We start from the raw sequence: 19,156 nt of genomic DNA, 5'->3' as shown, positions 1-19,156 counted from the left end.
GAAAATCTAGCAGTGCAAAGCCACCTCTATTTTTAGTATCTATCAAATTTTTATACTTTATTCTTGGTGTTTCCCCCCGCCAGAGTAATCATTAAATATCTCTTTGCCATTCGTTAAAGAAGCTTGTATTATTTATTATTGGTAATTTAAAATAAAAACAGTATCTTAGGTAAAACATTTCTCTTTATGGTTGAAATCCTTCGTAAAAGTGAAAGTTTCATCCTCCCCTATATTTCCAAATGTTTTTAACATTTTTTGATACTCTAACGTAATTGGAATATGTTGTAATTCAGTGTTTTTCAAATAAACCCTTATTTAGTCTCCATCTATACAATGAACTCTTTTCACCCCTCATTATCATCCATTTTGAGTTTTGATCTGATACAGTTCTTGGCTGGATCTCTACAGTCTTTTTTTTAAAAAAAAATTTTTTTTAAATTAATTTTTCAACATTTACACACACACAAACAATACATAATACAAACAAACAAACAAACAAACAAACACATAAACATGTATAATTTCAAATCCTTTTTTCTTAAACCTTACTTTACCGACTTCCCCATACCTCCCCTTTCTACATCCGAATTTCCAAATTTGTTTCAGCAAATCCTCCCCCTTAAATTTATCTAATTTTCCCTTATTCTTTTCTTTTACTTGATCTTTTGCAGCTGTAATCCCCTTTTTTCTATAACCTCAACATTTTAGCACTCATTAATTTTACAATATTTCTTAAGATAAATTTTAAATTTCTTCCAATCTTCTTCCGCCGTCTCTTTCCCTTGGTCTCGGATTCTGCCAGTCATTTCAGCCAGTCCCATATAGTCAATCACCTTCATCTGCCATTCTTCCAGAGTGGGTAGATCCTGTGTCTTCCAATACTTTGCGATAAGAATTCTTGCTGCTGTAGTAGCATACATAAAAAAGTCCTATCTTTCTTTAACACCACTTGGTCGACAATGCCCAAGAGAAAGGCTTCTGGTTTCTTGGGAAAAGTACATTTAAGTACCTTTTTCATTTCATTATATATCATTTCCCAGAAAGCCTTAATCTTCGGACACGTCCACCAAAGGTGGTAAAAAGTACCTTCAGTTTCATTACATTTCCAGCATTTATTATCGGGCAAATGATAAATTTTTGCAAGCTTGACGGGTCATGTACCACCTGTAAATCATTTTCATAATATTCTCTCTTAAGGCATTACATGCCGTGAACTTTATACCGGTGGTCCACAACTGTTCCCAGTCAGCAAACATAATGTTATGACCAATGTCTTGTGCCCACTTAATCATAGCTGATTTAACAATTTCATCTTGTGTATTCCATTTCAGCAACAAGTTATACATTCTTGACAAATTCTTTGTATTGGGTTCTAACAGTTCTGTTTCTAGTTTTGATTTCTCCACCTGGAAGCCAATTTTCCTGTCCTGTTTACACACTTCCATTATTTGATAATAATGGAGCCAATCTCGTACTTTAGACTTCAATTTCTCATAACTCTGTAATTTCAGTTTGTCCCCCCCTTGTTCCAAAATTTCCCAGTATTTTGGCCATTTGGCATCCATATTAAGCTTTTTCACGGCTTTAGCCTCCATTGGTGACAACCACCTTGGGGTTTTATTTTCCAACAAATCTTTATATCTAATCCAAACATTATATAATGCTTTCCTAACAATATGATTTTTAAAAACTTTTTGAGCTTTTACCTTGTCATACCATATATATGCATGCCATCCGAAAACATTATTAAACCCTTCCAAATCTAAAATGTCTGTATTCTCAAGAAGTAGCCAGTTGGATCTCTACAGTCTTTAATCCTGTAGGCAGTCCCTTCAATATCCAGATCATGTTTCTTCTTCCCGCAGAATCCTTTGAATCAGAAGAACATGTTTACTCTTGTTCTAATGGGGGTCTGAATCTCCAAGCATCTGGGTTGGCAAACTAAGGCCTGTGGGCCGGATCAGGTGCAATTGCCTTCTAGATCCGGCCTGCGGACGGTCCGGGAATCGCCACGTGGATTGCCAGCACGCACGTTCTTTCCCTCTCCCTCACACGGCGGCGCTTTTCTCCTGAGGGACGAGCAATCTTGTCCCACACCGGGTGCCATCAACGGGGGGAGTCGGCTCACCCGCCTGCCTGCCTCAGAAGGGTGGCGCTGGGAAGGGGGTGTGACACTGGCTGCCGGCTGCTGCTGCGTTTTCCTCTTGCTCCTCCTCCCTCTCCCTCAGTCCGCCCTTCCTTCCTTTTCTGTGCCCCTACTCTGTGCCGCTTCCTCACGCGCTTTCTTCGTCACCCCCTCCCTCCTTCATTCCTCCCATGGCGTTCAGGCGGTTTGTTGCAGCGTCCGCAGCTGCCGCTTGCGGGTTGGGAAGCAGCAGCAGTTGGTGGGTAAAAGCTCCAGCAACGCCTCGGTTCCCCTGCCTCCGTCCGCGGCTCTGCCGGGGCTGCTGCTTCTGTCTTCACCAGCCAACGCAGCCTCCTGCCCTGCCCTGGCACCTGGCTGGAGAAGCCCAACTGGGGCTATTGGGACGACAACTGGGACAGGTAAAGCCAAACATCTTCAGGCCTCTTTGCAGACAGGCCAAAATCGCTCATTTCCCCCCAAAATATAGTCCGGCCCCCAACAAGGTCTGAGGGACAGTGGACTGGCCTCCTGCTGAAAAATCTGCTGACCCCTGATCTAGTAGATCCATTGTTGTAACCATATCAAAAAAGTATTTGGTATTTTGCTTTCTTCTGAGACACTTTCCCTCAGTGATCTGTCATAGTCCAGTGATCCTACTCCATTAAATTCACCCGTAATAATTTATTTCTGTCATAAACCTCAGACATACTTTCCTCCAGTAGTTGGAAGAAATCTCATGCAAAAAGTGGCTCTGAATTGGAAAGTCCCAGTCCCAAATCTTAATCCTGCCACCCTAAGATATTATAAGCAAGCCCCACATTCCTCTTTCCACCTGCAATAGGGAGGTTAGAACAACACTTAATACCCTGCAGGGATCATAAGAGCCAGAATTGCTTTGCATTCACAAACGCTGTGTGAAATATCACTAGTGAACAGAATAATTCAAACAAGGAAACCAACAACAGTATTAAAATTGCAGGGAGAGAGAGAAAAACTGGATTTGAAATGACCAAACTACAAGATGAAAAGTCTCCATACTAAATGAGGGAAGGGGGAGGCATGGGGGGGGGGGCTTTGAAGTCTCCCTGCTGGCAAGGGAATTCCTGAGCAAGGACGCCTCTGTCTGTCTGGAATCCCTCACTGCCTCATCTCCAGCAGGAAGGGGGGATTTCCAGACTGGGACCCTTCACTGTTAGGGGGAGGTGCTGGGGCCTGGGCAGCTGGATGGATGGATGGACATCAGCCTGCAGAAATGCTCCCCCCTTCCTTTCACAGGACTGTTGTGGTGTTGCATGTGTGTGACAAGGCAACACTCAAGAACAGTTCCCACCAACCAACATTACATCATTCCTCCACTGCCCACAAGAAGATGATCTTTCCTCTACACATGGTAGAATCCTAGAATTGCAGAGTTGGAAGGGACCACGAGGGTCATCTAGTCCAGCCCCCTGCAATGCAGGAATATTTTGCCCAAAGTGGGGCTCAAACCCCCGACCCATAGATTCAGAGTCTCATGCTCTACCGGCTGTGCTCTAAAAGGGAGTTTCCGTTCAAGCAGAGCCCAGAATAATTAGGGTTGCCATATTTCAAAAAGTAGAAACCAGGACAAGCCCAAAATTGTAGTGCTTTTTTTTTTTTTAGACAAGGCCCCAAATAAACGCCAAAAAAGCCCATGAGTCTTAAATCCAGGACAAAGTGCCATCTTTTGGAAATTCCACCTTTGAAATCTTTTGCTAGTCTTTCTTTTGAATGGGGTGGGGGGTTTTCAATCTGGCCAGTCCCCACGCAAAAGAATAAATGGAAACGAAGAAAGACAGTCACAGGTAGGTAGCCGTGTTGGTCTGCCATAGTCAAAATAAAAAAATTCCTTCCAGTAGCACCTTAAAGACAAACTAAGTTAGTTCTTGGTATGAGCTTTCGTGTGCATGCACACTTCTTCAGATACACAAAGACAGTCAGTTAGGATTACCCCCCAAACCCTAAAAACTATTTGTGAATCCCCCCCCAGCCAGGCCTCAAAGCCTCGCCTCAAGCATTTTTAAAACTGCATTTCCTCTAAGACAAAAAGCATTAGCTAAGCATATTCCTCTTGCTGTAACTAAAAGACTGCAACAAAGGTAGGGAACAGAGTCCATTGTTTTCTCAGAGCCTTTGGCCTTGCTAAAACCAGATTGCAACTTACTTTCTGTCCGGGAGCCATGCCAAAGCACGAGAATGAAACATAACTGGAACACTCTGAAACCCCCTGGTTTCTCACCCCCTTTCCTGGGAAGGGTTCAAAAATGGTCCCAAGACAGGAACTTTCTGTTCATGCTCAGGAGACACATGGGAGGAGAAAGGGGAGGGAACTGGAAGGGGATATATGAGGAGATTTCACCCCTCCCATATCCAAGAATCTCCTGATGAGTCTGGTGATTTTCCAGAGAGGAGGGGCGGTGTTCTGCTCTCTACTTATTCTGCTCCAGCACCACATCAAAGAGTCAGTCAGTCATTGTGTCGGAGAGAGAGAGACTGTTAGAGATCGTGTGTATAGATAAGGTTGCTGCTAAGAGCAGCTGCAGACACTCAGTGTGGTTTAGCATTCTTTATGCTTAGACCTCATTTAGCTCTGTATATAGTTGTATAATAGTTGTGGATAGAATAAAGAAGATATTCTACAGAGCTGCTCTCCGAGTCGTTTATGCTCTGCTGTACTACGACTGTCTTCTGGTGGGAGTGAATCCGGTGCTCACAACTCTTAAGCTGTGAGTCCACAGCACTTTGACCTGTTCCTGTGCAGAAGGTGGTCTCCGGAAGTGCTACCCAGTTCACCTAGCCCAGTCGGGCTGAAGTGGATGAGTCCAGTTGGTGGCACTGGCTCAAGGGCGACACTGTGCAATGGCTGTGAACTTCGTACTTGTTTTGTGACTTTATCACACTTGCTCCCCTCTCCCCCCCCCCATGGCAGAATAAAAAGCTCTTTCTCTGGATTTAACCCCTTGGTGTCGTTTGGCTCCTTTCGTTCCTGCTCGGGTGCAACATTTTCCTATCCATGGTTAAAAGGGCCTAGAAAGGCTACAAAAAGAGGTTCTTTATGCAGGCCCCAAACTAGACCCCAAGCAGCTATTTAAGGGCAGTGAGGGAAGAATTATTAGTTGGGAAGCCAGGAAGGAAGAACAGTCCTGGAGGAAGAATTATACACAGCAAATGGGAAGAAATCAGACTTTTACATACTGTATGGGATGCAGGCAGTGGTGAGGGGGGTTTTATACAGCCTTCTTTCTAGAGAAGCTCCAAAAGCAAGATATATGAGCAGAAATCAGGGCGAATGAGAAGAAATCCACTAATAAAGCAGGGAGCCCGGGGAATCTGCCTCCTCGGCGCCTGAAACTGAGGCGAGGCTCAGATTTCGAAGGGCGGGAAGTTGGGAAAAGGCGGGAAAAGTCGTTGAGGGGAAGAAGCAGCGGGGGGAGGGGCTCCTCCTCTCTTCTCCCTCAGAGACACGAGGAGGACCCTCTTGGGAGGGGAGCAGAAAGGGGTCTCTCTCTCTCTCCCCCCTCACAACCCCATTGCACTCCTCTCATGGCGGAAGGGGATCCCACCCTCTCCCTGCCTGGCGAGGGGGCAGCCGGGCCAAGGGGGTCTCTGGGCACAGGAGAGCCTGGGGGGAGGAGGGGGGAGAGGAAAGGAAGCGCCCCTTCTCTCTCAGGCAGCCCCATGTCTCTTCCCACCCACCCACCCCCGAGGCTGGGTCCATCTCTGGGCTTCACAAAGGACCTTGCGAGGCAAACCTGGGCAGGGGGGGGAGGGACCCCCCCGGCTCAGCCCCTCCCCCACTCTCCTGACCTACAGGGGGAGGGGCAGCCCTTCCCTCCTTCTCACTCAGCCTCTCCCCTCCCAACCTCCCTGTTTGCAGATTGAAAACCACCTCCTTCTCTCCCCGCAAACCCAGGTCACCCCCAGATATGATGCCCCCCCGCAGCCATCTCGCCCCCTGCTGTGGGGAGGAGGAAGGAGGGGGGCCAGGCCCCCATGGAGCCCCCGAGGCAGCGCCGTCCCGTCCTCTTCCCATCCCAACACAGGGAGAGGCTGCTCTATGGACGTAGCTCTAGGGGCAAGCGCATCCCAAAAGGAACCGGAAGTGTCGCTGCTGAATGCGCCGGAAGTTGCCAGACAGGGAAAGGAGGAGGGGCGTCGCTGAAGAGCCTCCGTCGCCGCCGCCCTTTCTATTGCAGACAAGGAAAGCGGACTAATCCGGAGCCAGGGAGGCGGAGGACCAAGAGGTAAAGAGGGAGAGAAGGGGGGGAAATAGAGGGGGGGATAAGAAGGGGGGAGGACAAACATCACATCACACATATCATCTCGGGACTATTTAATTGCTCATCGTCTAACATTGTGTATGCCATCAAATGCCAACAGTGTCCTTCAGCTCTCTATATTGGACAAACAGGCCAAACCTTACGCCAAAGAATAAACGGACATAAATCTGACATCAAGAATCACAAAACAGAGAAACCAGTAGGAGAACACTTCAGTCTCCCAGGACATTCTATACAAGATCTCAAAGTAGCTGTTTTGCTACAAAGGAATTTCAGAAATAGACTGGAAAGAGAAGCTGCTGAATTACAACTCATTACCAAACTTAAAACCATGGAAAGACCTGGGCTGAACAAAGACATTGGATTCTTATCTCACTATACATGACTAAACCATTTCTCACCTTCTCACCCCTTGCCTTTTCCTGTAAGACCTATTGCAGTCGTTAAGAGTCGTCAACAGGCTCATCTCAGCTATCTGCCTATCTCCCATTCCCACCACCCTTCTGAGTAACACCCCTCCCCACCTTCTCACTATATAGAAGGATCTGGCAACTTCTGTTTCAGTGTATCTGAAGAAGTGTGCATGCACACGAAAGCTCATACCAAGAACTAACTTAGTTGGTCTTTAAGGTGCTACTAGAAGGAATATTTTTTATCTTCATTCTGACATCATTCTAATATTCATTAATTTTGCAGTATTTCTGTAAATAGTCTTTAAATTTCTTCCAATCTTCTTCCACCGACTCTTCTCCCTGGTCTCGGATTCTGCCAGTCATTTCCGCCAGTTCCATGTAGTCCATCACCTTCATCTGCCATTCTTCCAGAGTGGGTAAATCTTGTGTCTTCCAATACTTTGCAATAAGTATTCTTGCTGCTGTTGTGGCATACATAAAGAAAGTTCTGTCCTTCTTTGGCACCAATTGGCCGACCATGCCCAGGAGAAAGGCCTCTGGTTTCTTCAGGAAGGTATATTTATATACCTTTTTCATTTCATTATAGATCATCACCCAGAAAGCCTTAATCCTTGGGCATGTCCACCAAAGGTGAAAGAATGTACCTTCAGTTTCTTTACATTTCCAACATTTATTATTGGGCAAATGATAGATTTTTGCAAGCTTGACTGGGGTCATGTACCACCTGTATATCATTTTCATAATATTCTCTCTTAAGGCATTACATGCCGTAAACTTCATACCTGTGGTCCATAACTGTTCCCAGTCAGCCATCATTATGTTATGTCCAACATCTTGTGCCCATTTAATCATAACAGATTTCACCGTTTCATCCTGAGTATTCCATTTCAACAGCAAGTTATACATCTTTGACAAAATCTTAGTTTTGGGTTCTAGCAGTTCTGTTTCTAATTTTGATTTTTCCACCTGGAAGCCAATTTTCTTGTCCAAATTGTATGCCTCCATTATCTGATAATAATGAAGCCAGTCTCGCACTTTATTTTTTAGTTTCTCAAAACTCTGCAGTTTCAGTCTATCTCCCTCTTGTTCCAGAATTTCCCAATATTTCGGCCATTTGGCCTCCATATTGAGCTTTTTCTGAGCTTTCGCTTTCATCGGTGACAGCCACCTTGGGATTTGTTTTCCAGTAGGTCCTTATATCTTATCCAGACATTAAACAATGCTTTCCTGAGAATATGATTTTTAAATGCTTTATGTGCTTTGACCTTATCATACCACAAATATGCATGCCATCCAAATACATTATTAAAACCTTCAAAATCCAAAATGTCTGTGTTTTCAAGAAGCAGCCATTCTTTTTTTTTAAAAGATATTTATTACAATTTTTAAACAACAAACAAACCACCAAACATATAAAATACCATCACCATTATAACAAACAAAGAAAAAAGATCAAAGTAAGATTATAAGATAAAGAAAGAACGAGAAAAGAAAATACAGATAAAATAAAGTTATTCACAAATCATATTTTCATAATCTTTAGACTTCCTCACATCACCCTTCTCTGCGTTCTCAATCATGTAGTTATATGCAGCAATTTGTTACCTTACTTCCATTCTTATTTTATAAATCTCAAATATTATGTTCCAAAAGTAGTTTTATCATAAATTAAACTGCTTGGCTTGAACATAATGTTACTTCAAATTTCATCATTTCCTTAAACATCACTTATTCTCATATGTCTTAGAATAAAATTACTGCTGCCGTGTTTCTTTCAATCGTGCATTCTCCTAACATTCATACAATTTATAGTGTTTTTGTAAATAGTCTTTAAATTTTTTCCAGTCCTCTTCCACCGTCTCTTCTCCCAGGTCCCGAATTCTGCCAGTCATTTCAGCCAACTCCATGTAATCTATCAGTTGCGTCTGCCATTCTTCCAGTGTGGGTAGATCTTGGGTCTTCCAGTACTTTGCGATGAGTATTCTTGCTGCTGTTGTTGCATACATAAAAAAAGTTTTATCTTTCTTTAGCACCCCTTGGCCGACAATGCCCAGAAGGAAGGCCTCTGGTTTCTTAAGGAAGGTATACTTAAATACCTTTTTTAACTCATTATAGATCATTTCCCAGAAAGCCTTAACCCTTGGGCACGTCCACCAGAGGTGAAAGAATGTTCCTTCAGTTTCCTTACATTTCCAACATTTGTTATCAGGCAAGTGATATATTTTTGCCAGCTTGACTGGGGACATGTACCACCTGTATATCATTTTCATAATGTTTTCTTTCAAGGCATTACATGCCGTGAACCTCACTCCGGTGGTCCATAACTTTTCCCAGTCAGCAAACATAATATTATGCCCAATGTCCTGTGCCCATTTTATCATAGCTGATTTGACAGTTTCATCCTGCGTATTCCATTTCAACAGCAAGTTATACATTTTTGAAAGTACCTTGGTCTTAGGTTCTAACAGTTCTGTTTCTAATTTCGATTTTTCCACCTGGAAACCTACTTTTTTATCTGCCTTAAAGACCTCCCTAATCTGAGCATAGTGTAACCAGTCTCGCACTTTATCCTTTAATTTCTCAAGACTCTGCAATCTCCAAGTATCCCCTTCTTTTTCTAATATTTCCCAATATTTCGGCCAATTGGCCTCCATATTGAGTCTTTTCTGAGCCTTGGCTTCCATTGGTGACAGCCACCTTGGGGTCTTGTTTTCTAGTAAGTCTTTGTATTTTGTCCAGACATTAAACACAGCCTTCCTGACAATATGGTTCTTAAAAGCCTTATGGATTTTTACCTTGTCATACCACAAGTATGCATGCCATCCGAAAGCATTGTTAAACCCTTCCAGATCTAGGACGTCAGTGTTCTCAAGAAGAAACCAATCTTTCAGCCAGCAGAAAGCTGCAGATTCATAATACAACCTCAAATCTGGCAGGGCAAGCCCCCCTCTCTCCTTAGCATCAGTTAGTATTTTAAATTTTATTCGGGGCTTTTTGCCCTGCCAGACAAATTTAGAAATATCTCTCTGCCACTTTGTAAAACATTCCACTCTGTCCACAATCTGTAGGGTCTGAAACAGAAACAACATTTTTGGCAATACATTCATCTTTATCGCAGCAATTCGGCCCAACAAGGAAAGTTTTAGTCTTGACCAACTTTCTAAGTCCTTTTTAATTTCTGTCCAACATTTTTCATAGTTGTCCTTAAATAAATTCAGGTTTTTGGCAGTCATGTTAACCCCTAGGTATTTCACCTTCTTAACAACTTTTAGATCTGTCTCTTTCTGAAACCTTTCTGATTCCTCAGTTGTCAATTTTTTTTCTAAAACCTTTGTCTTTTGCTTATTTAATTTAAAACCCGCCACCCGACCAAACTCATGAATCAACTCTAAAACCCTTTTCGTACTAGATTCTGGCTCCTGCAATGTCAAAACCAAGTCATCTGCGAAAGCTTTAAGTTTGTACTGTTTGGCTCCGACCTGAATCCCTTCAACCAACCGGTCCCCTCTAATCATATTCAGGAGCACCTCCAGGACCGAAATAAATAGTAAAGGGGAAATAGGACAACCTTGTCGTGTTCCTTTCTCAATCTTAAAGTCTTCTGTCACCACATTGTTAACTATTAATTTAGCTTTTTGTTCTGAATAAATTGCCTCTATGCCATTTTCAAACCCCCGTCCCACTCCCATCCCTTCAAGGTTTTTCTTCATGAACATCCAAGAAATATTATCAAAGGCCTTCTCCGCATCTATAAAAATCAACACTGCTTTTGTATTAATGTTCATTTGTAAAAGTTCCAAAATGTCAATAATGTTTCTAGTGTTATCAAACAAATGTCTACCTGGGAGAAAACCTGCCTGGTCTTTATGAATTACTTCATTTAACACTTTTTTAAGTCTACTTGCCAGAATGTCAGCAAAAAATTTGTAATCCACATTCAGGAGAGAGATGGGACGGTAGTTCTTAAGTTGTGTCTTTTCAGTTTCCAATTTGGGTATCAATGTGATGAAAGCTTCTTTCCACGATTCCGGTGCCTTCTTCCCCTCCATAATCTCATTGCAAACCTCCATTAATGGTTGTGTCAAGTAATCTTTTAATATCTTATAGTACTTGGAGGTAAGCCCATCTGGCCCTGGAGACTTGCCCAGTTGCATATTCTGAATGGCACCTTCGATCTCTTGTTGTGTTATTTTATAATTCAGGGTTGTTCTGTTTTCTTGAGACAGTTTTGGTAGGCCATTCCTTTTCAAAAATTGGTCTATCTCTATCTCATTTTGCGGCCCTTGAGTATAAAGTTGTTTAAAGTATCTCTGGAAGCACTTTCTAATCTCCACAGGATTCTGAATGTTTTTTCCTTCAATCTCTAAGTTAGTAACCGTATTTAGTTTTTGTCTCTTTTTCAGCTGCCATGCTAACAGCTTTCCACATTTATTTGCCGATTCAAATGATCTTTGTTTCATTAACTTAATTTTCCACTCCACTTCCTGATTTATCAATTTAGAATATTGCGCTTGGTAAAGTTTAATTTCTCTGAGAGAAATTAAGAAGCAGCCATTCTTTCAGCCAGCAAAAAGCTGCTGATTCATAATAAAGTTTAAGGTCTGGCAGGGCAAATCCACCTCTTTCCTTTTCATCCGTTAGTATTTTAAATTTTATTCTAGGCTTCTTGCCCTGCCAGACAAATCTAGAGATATCTCTCTGCCACTTCTTGAAGCAATCCCTTTTGTCCAAAATTTGCAATGAAACAGAAACAACATTCTAGGCAATACATTCATTTTTATCGCAGCAATACGGCCTAGCAGTGAAAGCTTCAAATTTGACCAAATTTCGAAAACTTTTTTCACTTCAGCCCAGCATTTTTCATTATTGTCTTTGAATAGATTCCCATTTTTTGCTGTCATGTTAATCCCCAGGTATTTCACTTTCTTAACCACTGTTAAACCTGTCTCATTCTGAAACCTCTCTCTCTCAATCGCTGTTAATTTTTTCTCTAAGACCTTTGTTTTTAACTTATTCAGTTTAAATCCTGCAACTTGACCAAATTCTTGAATCAGTTCCAAAACCCTTTTAGTACTAGATTCTGGCTCCTGTAATGTCAATACTAAGTCATCTGCAAATGCTCTCAATTTGTACTGTTTAGCTCCGACTTGTACACCTTTAACCAATTGGTCCCTTCTAAACATATTCAGCAGGAACCCCAGGACCAATATGAAAAGCAATGGGGAGATTGGGCAATCTTGTTGTGTCCCTTTTTCTATCTTAAATTCCCCCGTCACCACGTTATTTACAATTAATTTAGCCTTTTTTCTGAATAAATTGCACTTAACCGTTTTCAAAGCCTTGGCCTACCCCCATCCCCTGTAGGTTCTTCTTCATAAAACTCCAAGAAATGTTGTCAAAAGCTTTCTCCGCGTCCACAAATATAAAAACTGCTTTAGTATTTATGTTCACTTGTAATTTTTCTAAAATATTGATTATGTTTATCACATTATCAGACAAATGTCTACCCGGGAGAAAGCCTGATTGATCTTTATGAAGAACTTCATGATGAACTTTAGACCCTGATGAATCTTGGCCAGGTTCATGGAACATAGAGCAGCTCCCTTTCCTGTGAGAAACCACTTTTTATAAAACATAAACCCCCACAGTTCAACCGTATTCTAAGATAATACTGCTTCATTAACAATAATTAAGGGTTATAAAAGGCTGATGATGCATGACCATTATTTTATATTCTTTCATTTGCCTTTCCTAAAAATTTGGAACATATGGAGGACAGGAGAGATTGTACAAGACGTTAAAATAAGAGCAGGTGCTAATTGTAATAGTACTTTGTTCTCTTCCTAGAAAACAAATAGGATTTTCTCCCCACCCCATCGAAAGAAGACAATGGAGAAGGCAGTCAGAATTTTGGTGGGCCATGTCCAATGGAACTAACGAAGAAACCATTTAAATATATGGAGCGTCAAAAGAGAGAACATAAACAATTTGAAAGTATGGAGTGTGGAAGGAGCTTCAGTGGGAGTGGACACCTTAGAATTGATCAGCGGACTCACACAGGGGAGAAACCATTTGAATACATGGAGTGTGGAAAGAGCTTCACTACTAGCAGAAGCCTTAGAATTCATCAACGGAGTCACACGGGGGAGAAACCATTTAATTGCATGGAGTGTGGAAAGAGCTTCAGTAGGAGTGGAAGCCTTAGAATTCATCAACGGAGTCACACGGGGGAGAAACCTTTTAAATGTATGGAGTGTGGAAAGAGCTTCAGTGGGAGTGGAGACCTTAGAATTCATCAACGGACTCACACAGGGGAGAAACCATTTAAATGCATGGAGTGTGGAAAGAGCTTCAGTCAGAGTGGAAACCTTAGAATTCATCAACGGAGTCACACTGGGGAGAAACCATTTGAATGCATGGAGTGTGGAAAGAGCTTCAGTGGGAGTGGACACCTTAGAATTCATCAACGGAGTCACACTGGGGAGAAACCATTTGAATGCATGGAGTGTGGAAAGAGCTTCAGTGGGAGTGGACACCTTAGAAGTCATCAACGGACTCACACATGGGAGACACCATTTAAATGCATGCAATGTGGAAAGAGCTTCACTACTAGCGGAAGCCTTAGAATTCATCAACGGAGTCACACTGGGGAGAAACCATTTGAATGCATGGAGTGTGGAAAGAGCTTCACTGAGAGTGGAAACCTTAGAATTCATCAACGGAGTCACACTGGGGAGAAACCTTTTAAATGTATGGAGTGTGGAAAGAGCTTCAGTCGGAGTGGAGACCTTAGAATTCATCAACGGACTCACACAGGGGAGAAACCATTTAAATGCATGGAGTGTGGAAAGAGCTTCAGTGGGAGTGGAATCCTTAGAATTCATCAACGGACTCACACAGGGGAGAAACCATTTAAATGCATGGAGTGTGGAAAGAGCTTCAGTCAGAGTGGAAACCTTAGAATTCATCAACGGACTCACACATGGGAGAAACCATTTAAATGCATGCAATGTGGAAAGACCTTCAGTCAGAGTGGACAACTTAGAATTCATCAACGGTGTCACACTGGGGAGAAAGCATTTAAATGTATGGAGTGTGGAAAGAGCTTCAGTGCAAGTGGAGTTCTTACAAAACATCAAAAAACTCATACAGGGGAGAAACCATATAAGTCCTAGGGAAGTGGACAGAGGTTCAGTTGTAGTGGAAGTCTTACAAACCATCAAAAGACTCCCAGGGGTAAGAGCTGTAAGAGTGGAAACACCTACAGGCCATCAATTAAAGAAGATAAAGGGTTTAACTAGGAGTGTGGATCCTGCTTTGGTTATTATGCAACGCTTTTTAGAGAGTAGAACCTTTTTCTCTCCGAGTCGACACTTTCTTTCACATCAATAACAGGAAATCAGTCTTAATTCCATGCAGCGTATGTTAGCTTCTGTTGTTTGTAACGTGGTCTAGACATTTATTTAAAGTAATGAAGGTAACATTTCACAATAGTAAGCCTAATCTAATATTTAATGCGAATCTGTAGTGTTGCTGCTGAATGAGGGTGGACTGGGAGTGAGCTGGTGTTGGTGTTTGGTGGAGGGAGTTGGAAATGTTTGTATCTGGGAATGGAGAGTTTCTCAAAGTGGAGCTGAGACTGGTGGTCTTGCATGAGGAGGGAAGGGGGCACAGGGAAGAAGGGGCCGTACCAGAGCATCTCAAAGCAATGTGCTGGGGGGCGGGAACCATGGTGACACAAGTGTGTGTAGAATGCTATCCCCAAAATGAAACTGTAAGCATGAGTATAATGGGAAATGAGGTTCAGGCAGGTCCCCAACCCAGAGTGCTAAGGGTCAGCTTCCTCCAAATCCACCAGCTGCCCCAAGGCAGGAGCCACCTCTGGGCCTGAGGGTGGAAAGCCTCCCTCCACCTTTGCAACTGGACATGATCCGAGGGCAGTGATGGCGAACCTTTTCCAGACCGAGTACCCAAACTGCAACACAAACCCACTTTTTCATCACAAAGTTCCAACTACTGCAATGCACTCTGTGTGGGGCTACCTTTGAAGGTGACCCGGAAACTACAACTAATGCAGAATGCGGCAGCTGGACTGGTGACTGGGAGCAGCCGCTGAGACCACAGAACACCGGTCTGTTGTTGTTTAGTCCTTTAGTCGTGTCCGACTCTACGTGACCCCATGGACCAGAGCACGCCAGGCACTTCTGTCCTCCACTGCCTCCCGCAGTTTGATCAAACTCATGCTGGTAGCTTCAAGAACACCATCCAACCATCTCATTCTCTGTCGTCCCCTTCTCCTTGTGCCCTCAATCTTTCCCAACATCAGGGTCTTTTCCAGGGAGTCTTCTCTTCTCATGAGGTGGCCAAAGTATTGGAGCCTCAGCTTCAGGATCTGTCCTTCCAGTGAGCACTCAGGGCTGATTTCCTTCAGAATGGAGAGGTTTGATCTTCTTGCAGTCCATGGGACTCTCAAGAGTCTCCTCCAGCACCATAATTCAAAAGCATCAATTCTTCAGCGATCAGCCTCCTTGATGGTCCAGCACTTACTTCCATATATCACTACTGGGAAAACCATGGCTTTTACTATACGGACCTTTGTTGGCAAGGTGATGTCTCTGCTTTTTAAGATGTTGTCTAGGTTTGTCATTGCTTTTCTCCCAAGGAGCAGGCATCTTTTAATTTCATGACTGCTGTCACTATCTGCAGTGATCATGGAGCCCAAGAAAGTAAAATCTCTCACTGCCTCCATTTCTTCCCCTTCTATTTCCCAGGAGGTGATGGGCCCAGTGGCCATGATCTTCGTTTTTTTGATGCTGAGCTTCAGACCATATTTTACGCTCTCCTCTTTCACCCTCATTAAAAGGTTCTTTAATTCCTCTTCACTTTCTGCCATCAAAGTTGTGTCATCTGCATATCTGAGGTTGTTGATATTTCTTCCGGCAATCTTAATTCCGGCTTGGGATTCATCCAGCCCAGCCTTTCACATGATGAATTCTGCATATAAGTTAAATAAGCAGGGAGACAATATACAGCCTTGCCGTACTCCTTTCCCAATTTTGAACCAATCAGTTGTTCCATATCCAGTTCTAACTGTAGCTTCTTGTCCCACGTAGAGATTTCTCAGGAGACAGATGAGGTGATCAGGCACTCCCATTTCTTTAAGAACTTGCCATAGTTTGCTGTGGTCGACACAGTCAAAGGCTTTTGCATAATCAATGAAGCAGAAGCAGATGTCTTTCTGGAACTCTCTAGCTTTCTCCATAATCCAGCGCATGTTTGCAATTTGGTCTCTGGTTCCTCTGCCTCTTCTAAATCCAGCTTGCACTTCTGGGAGTTCTCGGTCCACATACTGCTTGAGCCTTCCTTGTAGAATTTTAAGCATAACCTTGCTAGCATGTGAAATGAGTGCAATTGTGCAGTAGTTGGAGCATTCTTTGGCACTGCCTTTCTTTGGGATTGGGATGTAGACTGATCTTCTCCAATCCTCTGGCCACTGCTGAGTTTTCCAAACTTGCTGGCATATTGAGTGTAGCACCTTAACAGCATCATCTTTTAAAATTTTAAACAGTTCAGCTGGAATACCATCACTTCCACTGGCCTTGTTATTAGCAGTGCTTTCTAAGGCCCATTTGACTTCACTCTCCAGGATGTCTGGCTCAAGGTCAGCAACCACACTACCTGGGGTGTACGAGACATCCATATCTTTCTGGTATAATTCCTCTGTGTATTCTTGCCACCTCTTCTTGATGTCTTCTGCTTCAGTTAGGTCTTTACCACTTTTGTCCTTTATTATGGTAATCTTTGTACGAAATGTTCCTTTCATATTTCCGATTTTCTTGAACAGATCTCTGGTTCTTCCCATTCTGTTGTTTTCCTCTATTTCTTTGCATTGCTCGTTTAAGAAGGCCTTCTTGTCTCTCCTTGCTATTCTTTGGAAATCTGCATTCAATTTCCTGTATCTTTCACTATCTCCCTCGCATTTTGCTTGCCTTCTCTCCCCCGCTATTTGTAAGGCCTCGTTGGACAGCCACTTTGCTTTCTTGCATTTCCTTTTCATTGGGATGGTTTTAGTTGCTGCCTCCTGTATAATGTTGCGAGCCTCCACCCATAGTTCTTCAGGCACTCTGTCCAGCAAATCTAAATCCTTAAACCTGTTCCTCACTTCCACTGTGTATTCATAAGGGATTTGGTTTAGATTGTATCTTACCTGTCCAGTGGTTTTTCCTACTTTCTTCAGTTTAAGCTTGAATTTTGCTATAAGAAGCTGATGATCTGAGCCACAGTCAGCTCCAGGTCTTGTTTTTGCTGACTGTATAGAGCTTCTCCATCTTTGGCTGCAGAGAATATAATCAATCTGATTTCGATGTTGCCCATCTGGTGATGTCCATGTTAGAGTCGTCTCTTGTGTTGTTGGAAAAGCGTGTTTGTGATGACCAGCTTGTTCTCTTGACAGAACTCTATTAGCCTTTGCCCTGCTTCGTTTTGATCTCCAAGGCCAAACTTGCCAGTTGTTCCTTTTATCTCTTGATTCCCTACTTTAGCATACCAATCCCCTATAATGAGAAGAACATCCTTCTTTGGTGTCACTTTTATAAGGTCTTGTAAGTCTTCATAGAACTGGTCAATTTCAGTTTCTTCAGCACCAGTAGTTGGTGCATAAACTTGGATTACTGTGATGCTAAAAGGTCTAGAACACCGGTCTAGAAAGGCCTATGTTGGCTCCCAGTACGTTTCCGAGCACAATTCAAAGCGTTGGTGCTGACCTTTAAAGCCCTAAACGGCCTCGGTCCAGTATACCTGAAGGAGCGTCTCCACCCCCATCATTCTGCCCGGATGCTGAGGTCCAGTGCCGAGGGCCTTCTGGCGGTTGTCTCCCTGCGAGAAGCCAAGTTACAGGGAAACAGGCAGAGGGCCTTCTTGGTGGTGGCACCTGCCCTGTGGAACGCCCTCCCACCAGATGTCAAAGAGAACAACTACCACCAGACTTTTAGAAGACATCTGAAGGCAGCCCTGTTTAGGGAAGCTTTTATTGTTTGATGCATTATTGTAATTCAATATTTTGTTGGAAGCCGCCCAGAGTGGCCCAGCCAGATGGGTGGGGTATAAATAAGAAATTATTATTATTACTATAACGTGGCAATTCTACCTGTATATTTAATTTTTTTCTGTTTGTTTCACATTTCTTCTTTATGACTACTGTTGTAATAAATAATCCTTCATAAAAGTTATTTCCTTACATTCTTCATTAAATTGTCTTTCCATTGATCTGTAATGTTATGGTATAACTCAGTGCTTTTTTTCCTAAAAAAAAAATGCTTAGGGGGTACTTGTTCCGTTCGCAAAGTAAAGGAAGGATGGAACTCTGATTAATAAGAATACACACAGAGGCTTGAACCAGCAAGACTCTGGGAAGGGTGCGTATAATAGTCTCTCTGTGCTTGTCCGATTCCCACAGCCCCCGGCCCAGGCCGTTTTATTCACAAAAGAACTTTTTACAGAGTGTTCGTAAGAACTAATCAGATTTCTTCTGAGCATTTCCACAAACCCACGTGGGGAGAAAGTTAAACTACTAAAACTAATTAAGCACAAATATTTCTGGGGTAAACAAAGAAGAGCATTTAGCAACCCCGGAGTGAGATCTGTTTCCTGGCCCTAAGATTAACATCCTAAGATTACCATATAGAACCCTACTTCAAAGAAACTTGCCCACTATCTTTATGGCCCAGGATGCCTGCCTGGCGAAGCAAGAAGCAACTGGGCTGTGTACGTGACAGGAGAAATGGGCAACAGGGAAAATGGCATGAAAAGGACACGAATGTAGAATCTTATGGGATTTAATCAGAAATTATCGTCAATATATCAAACCCAGTCAACACAATGTCTTCATTGTGGACACAATGGCTTGATGTATATTTTATAATTCCTCATGGTAATCCCATCTGATCCCTACAGTACTCTCATTTTGACTCAAGAAAATCACCACCGGGGGAGGGGATAAATACAGTTGTAATTGGGGAAAATAAATACAGTGGTACCTCAGTTTTCAAACAGCTTAGTTCTCAAACTGCTTGCAACCTGAACTCTTCAAACCCAGAAACGAGTGTTCCAGTTTTGGAACTCTTTTTGGAAGCCGAACATGCTCTGTTCTGAGTATAACTTCCGTTTTGAGCGCCAGACTTCTCTTTTCCTTGTGAGGGAAGGCGGGCCGGGCGGCAAGTAGGAATGGGATGGGGCTGCTCCGCTAGGCAGCGTTGCTGCTTGCACGGGAAGAGGAGCTGGATCGGGGCTGCTGAGCTGGGGAGGGACAGGCTCCGTCACCC

At 43.0% G+C, this 19,156-nt stretch overlaps 2 protein-coding genes across 2 annotated transcripts in view; both read left to right on the top strand.

The window, feature by feature from the left end:
• Positions 1–5,627: 5,627 nt before the first annotated feature.
• The window catches only part of LOC308471946 (uncharacterized protein), a gene marked incomplete at its 3' end in the record, with an annotated part of 67,137 nt that continues 53,608 nt past the window's right edge, over positions 5,628–19,156 (top strand). Inside the window, exon 1 of the mRNA XM_080996264.1 lies at positions 5,628–5,642. The remainder of the gene's footprint in view (positions 5,643–19,156) is intronic.
• On the top strand, positions 5,914–18,108 carry LOC308466135 (uncharacterized protein). Its single transcript, XM_080986716.1, has 2 exons — positions 5,914–6,387; positions 12,684–18,108. Exon 2 carries the CDS (start codon positions 12,764–12,766, stop codon positions 14,009–14,011), a length of 1,248 nt encoding a protein of 415 aa, XP_080842842.1. The 5' UTR covers positions 5,914–6,387; positions 12,684–12,763; the 3' UTR covers positions 14,012–18,108.

The sequence above is a fragment of the Podarcis pityusensis genome (assembly GCF_964106645.2).
Source record: "Podarcis pityusensis genome assembly, chromosome: 2".
Taxonomy (NCBI): domain Eukaryota; kingdom Metazoa; phylum Chordata; class Lepidosauria; order Squamata; family Lacertidae; genus Podarcis; species Podarcis pityusensis.
This window is presented reverse-complemented; position numbering and strand designations above follow the sequence as displayed.

Coding starts and splice junctions, on each gene's coding strand:
- LOC308466135 (XM_080986716.1), top strand. CDS start 12,764: ATGGAACTAACGAAGAAACCATTTAAATATATGGAGCGTCAAAAGAGA.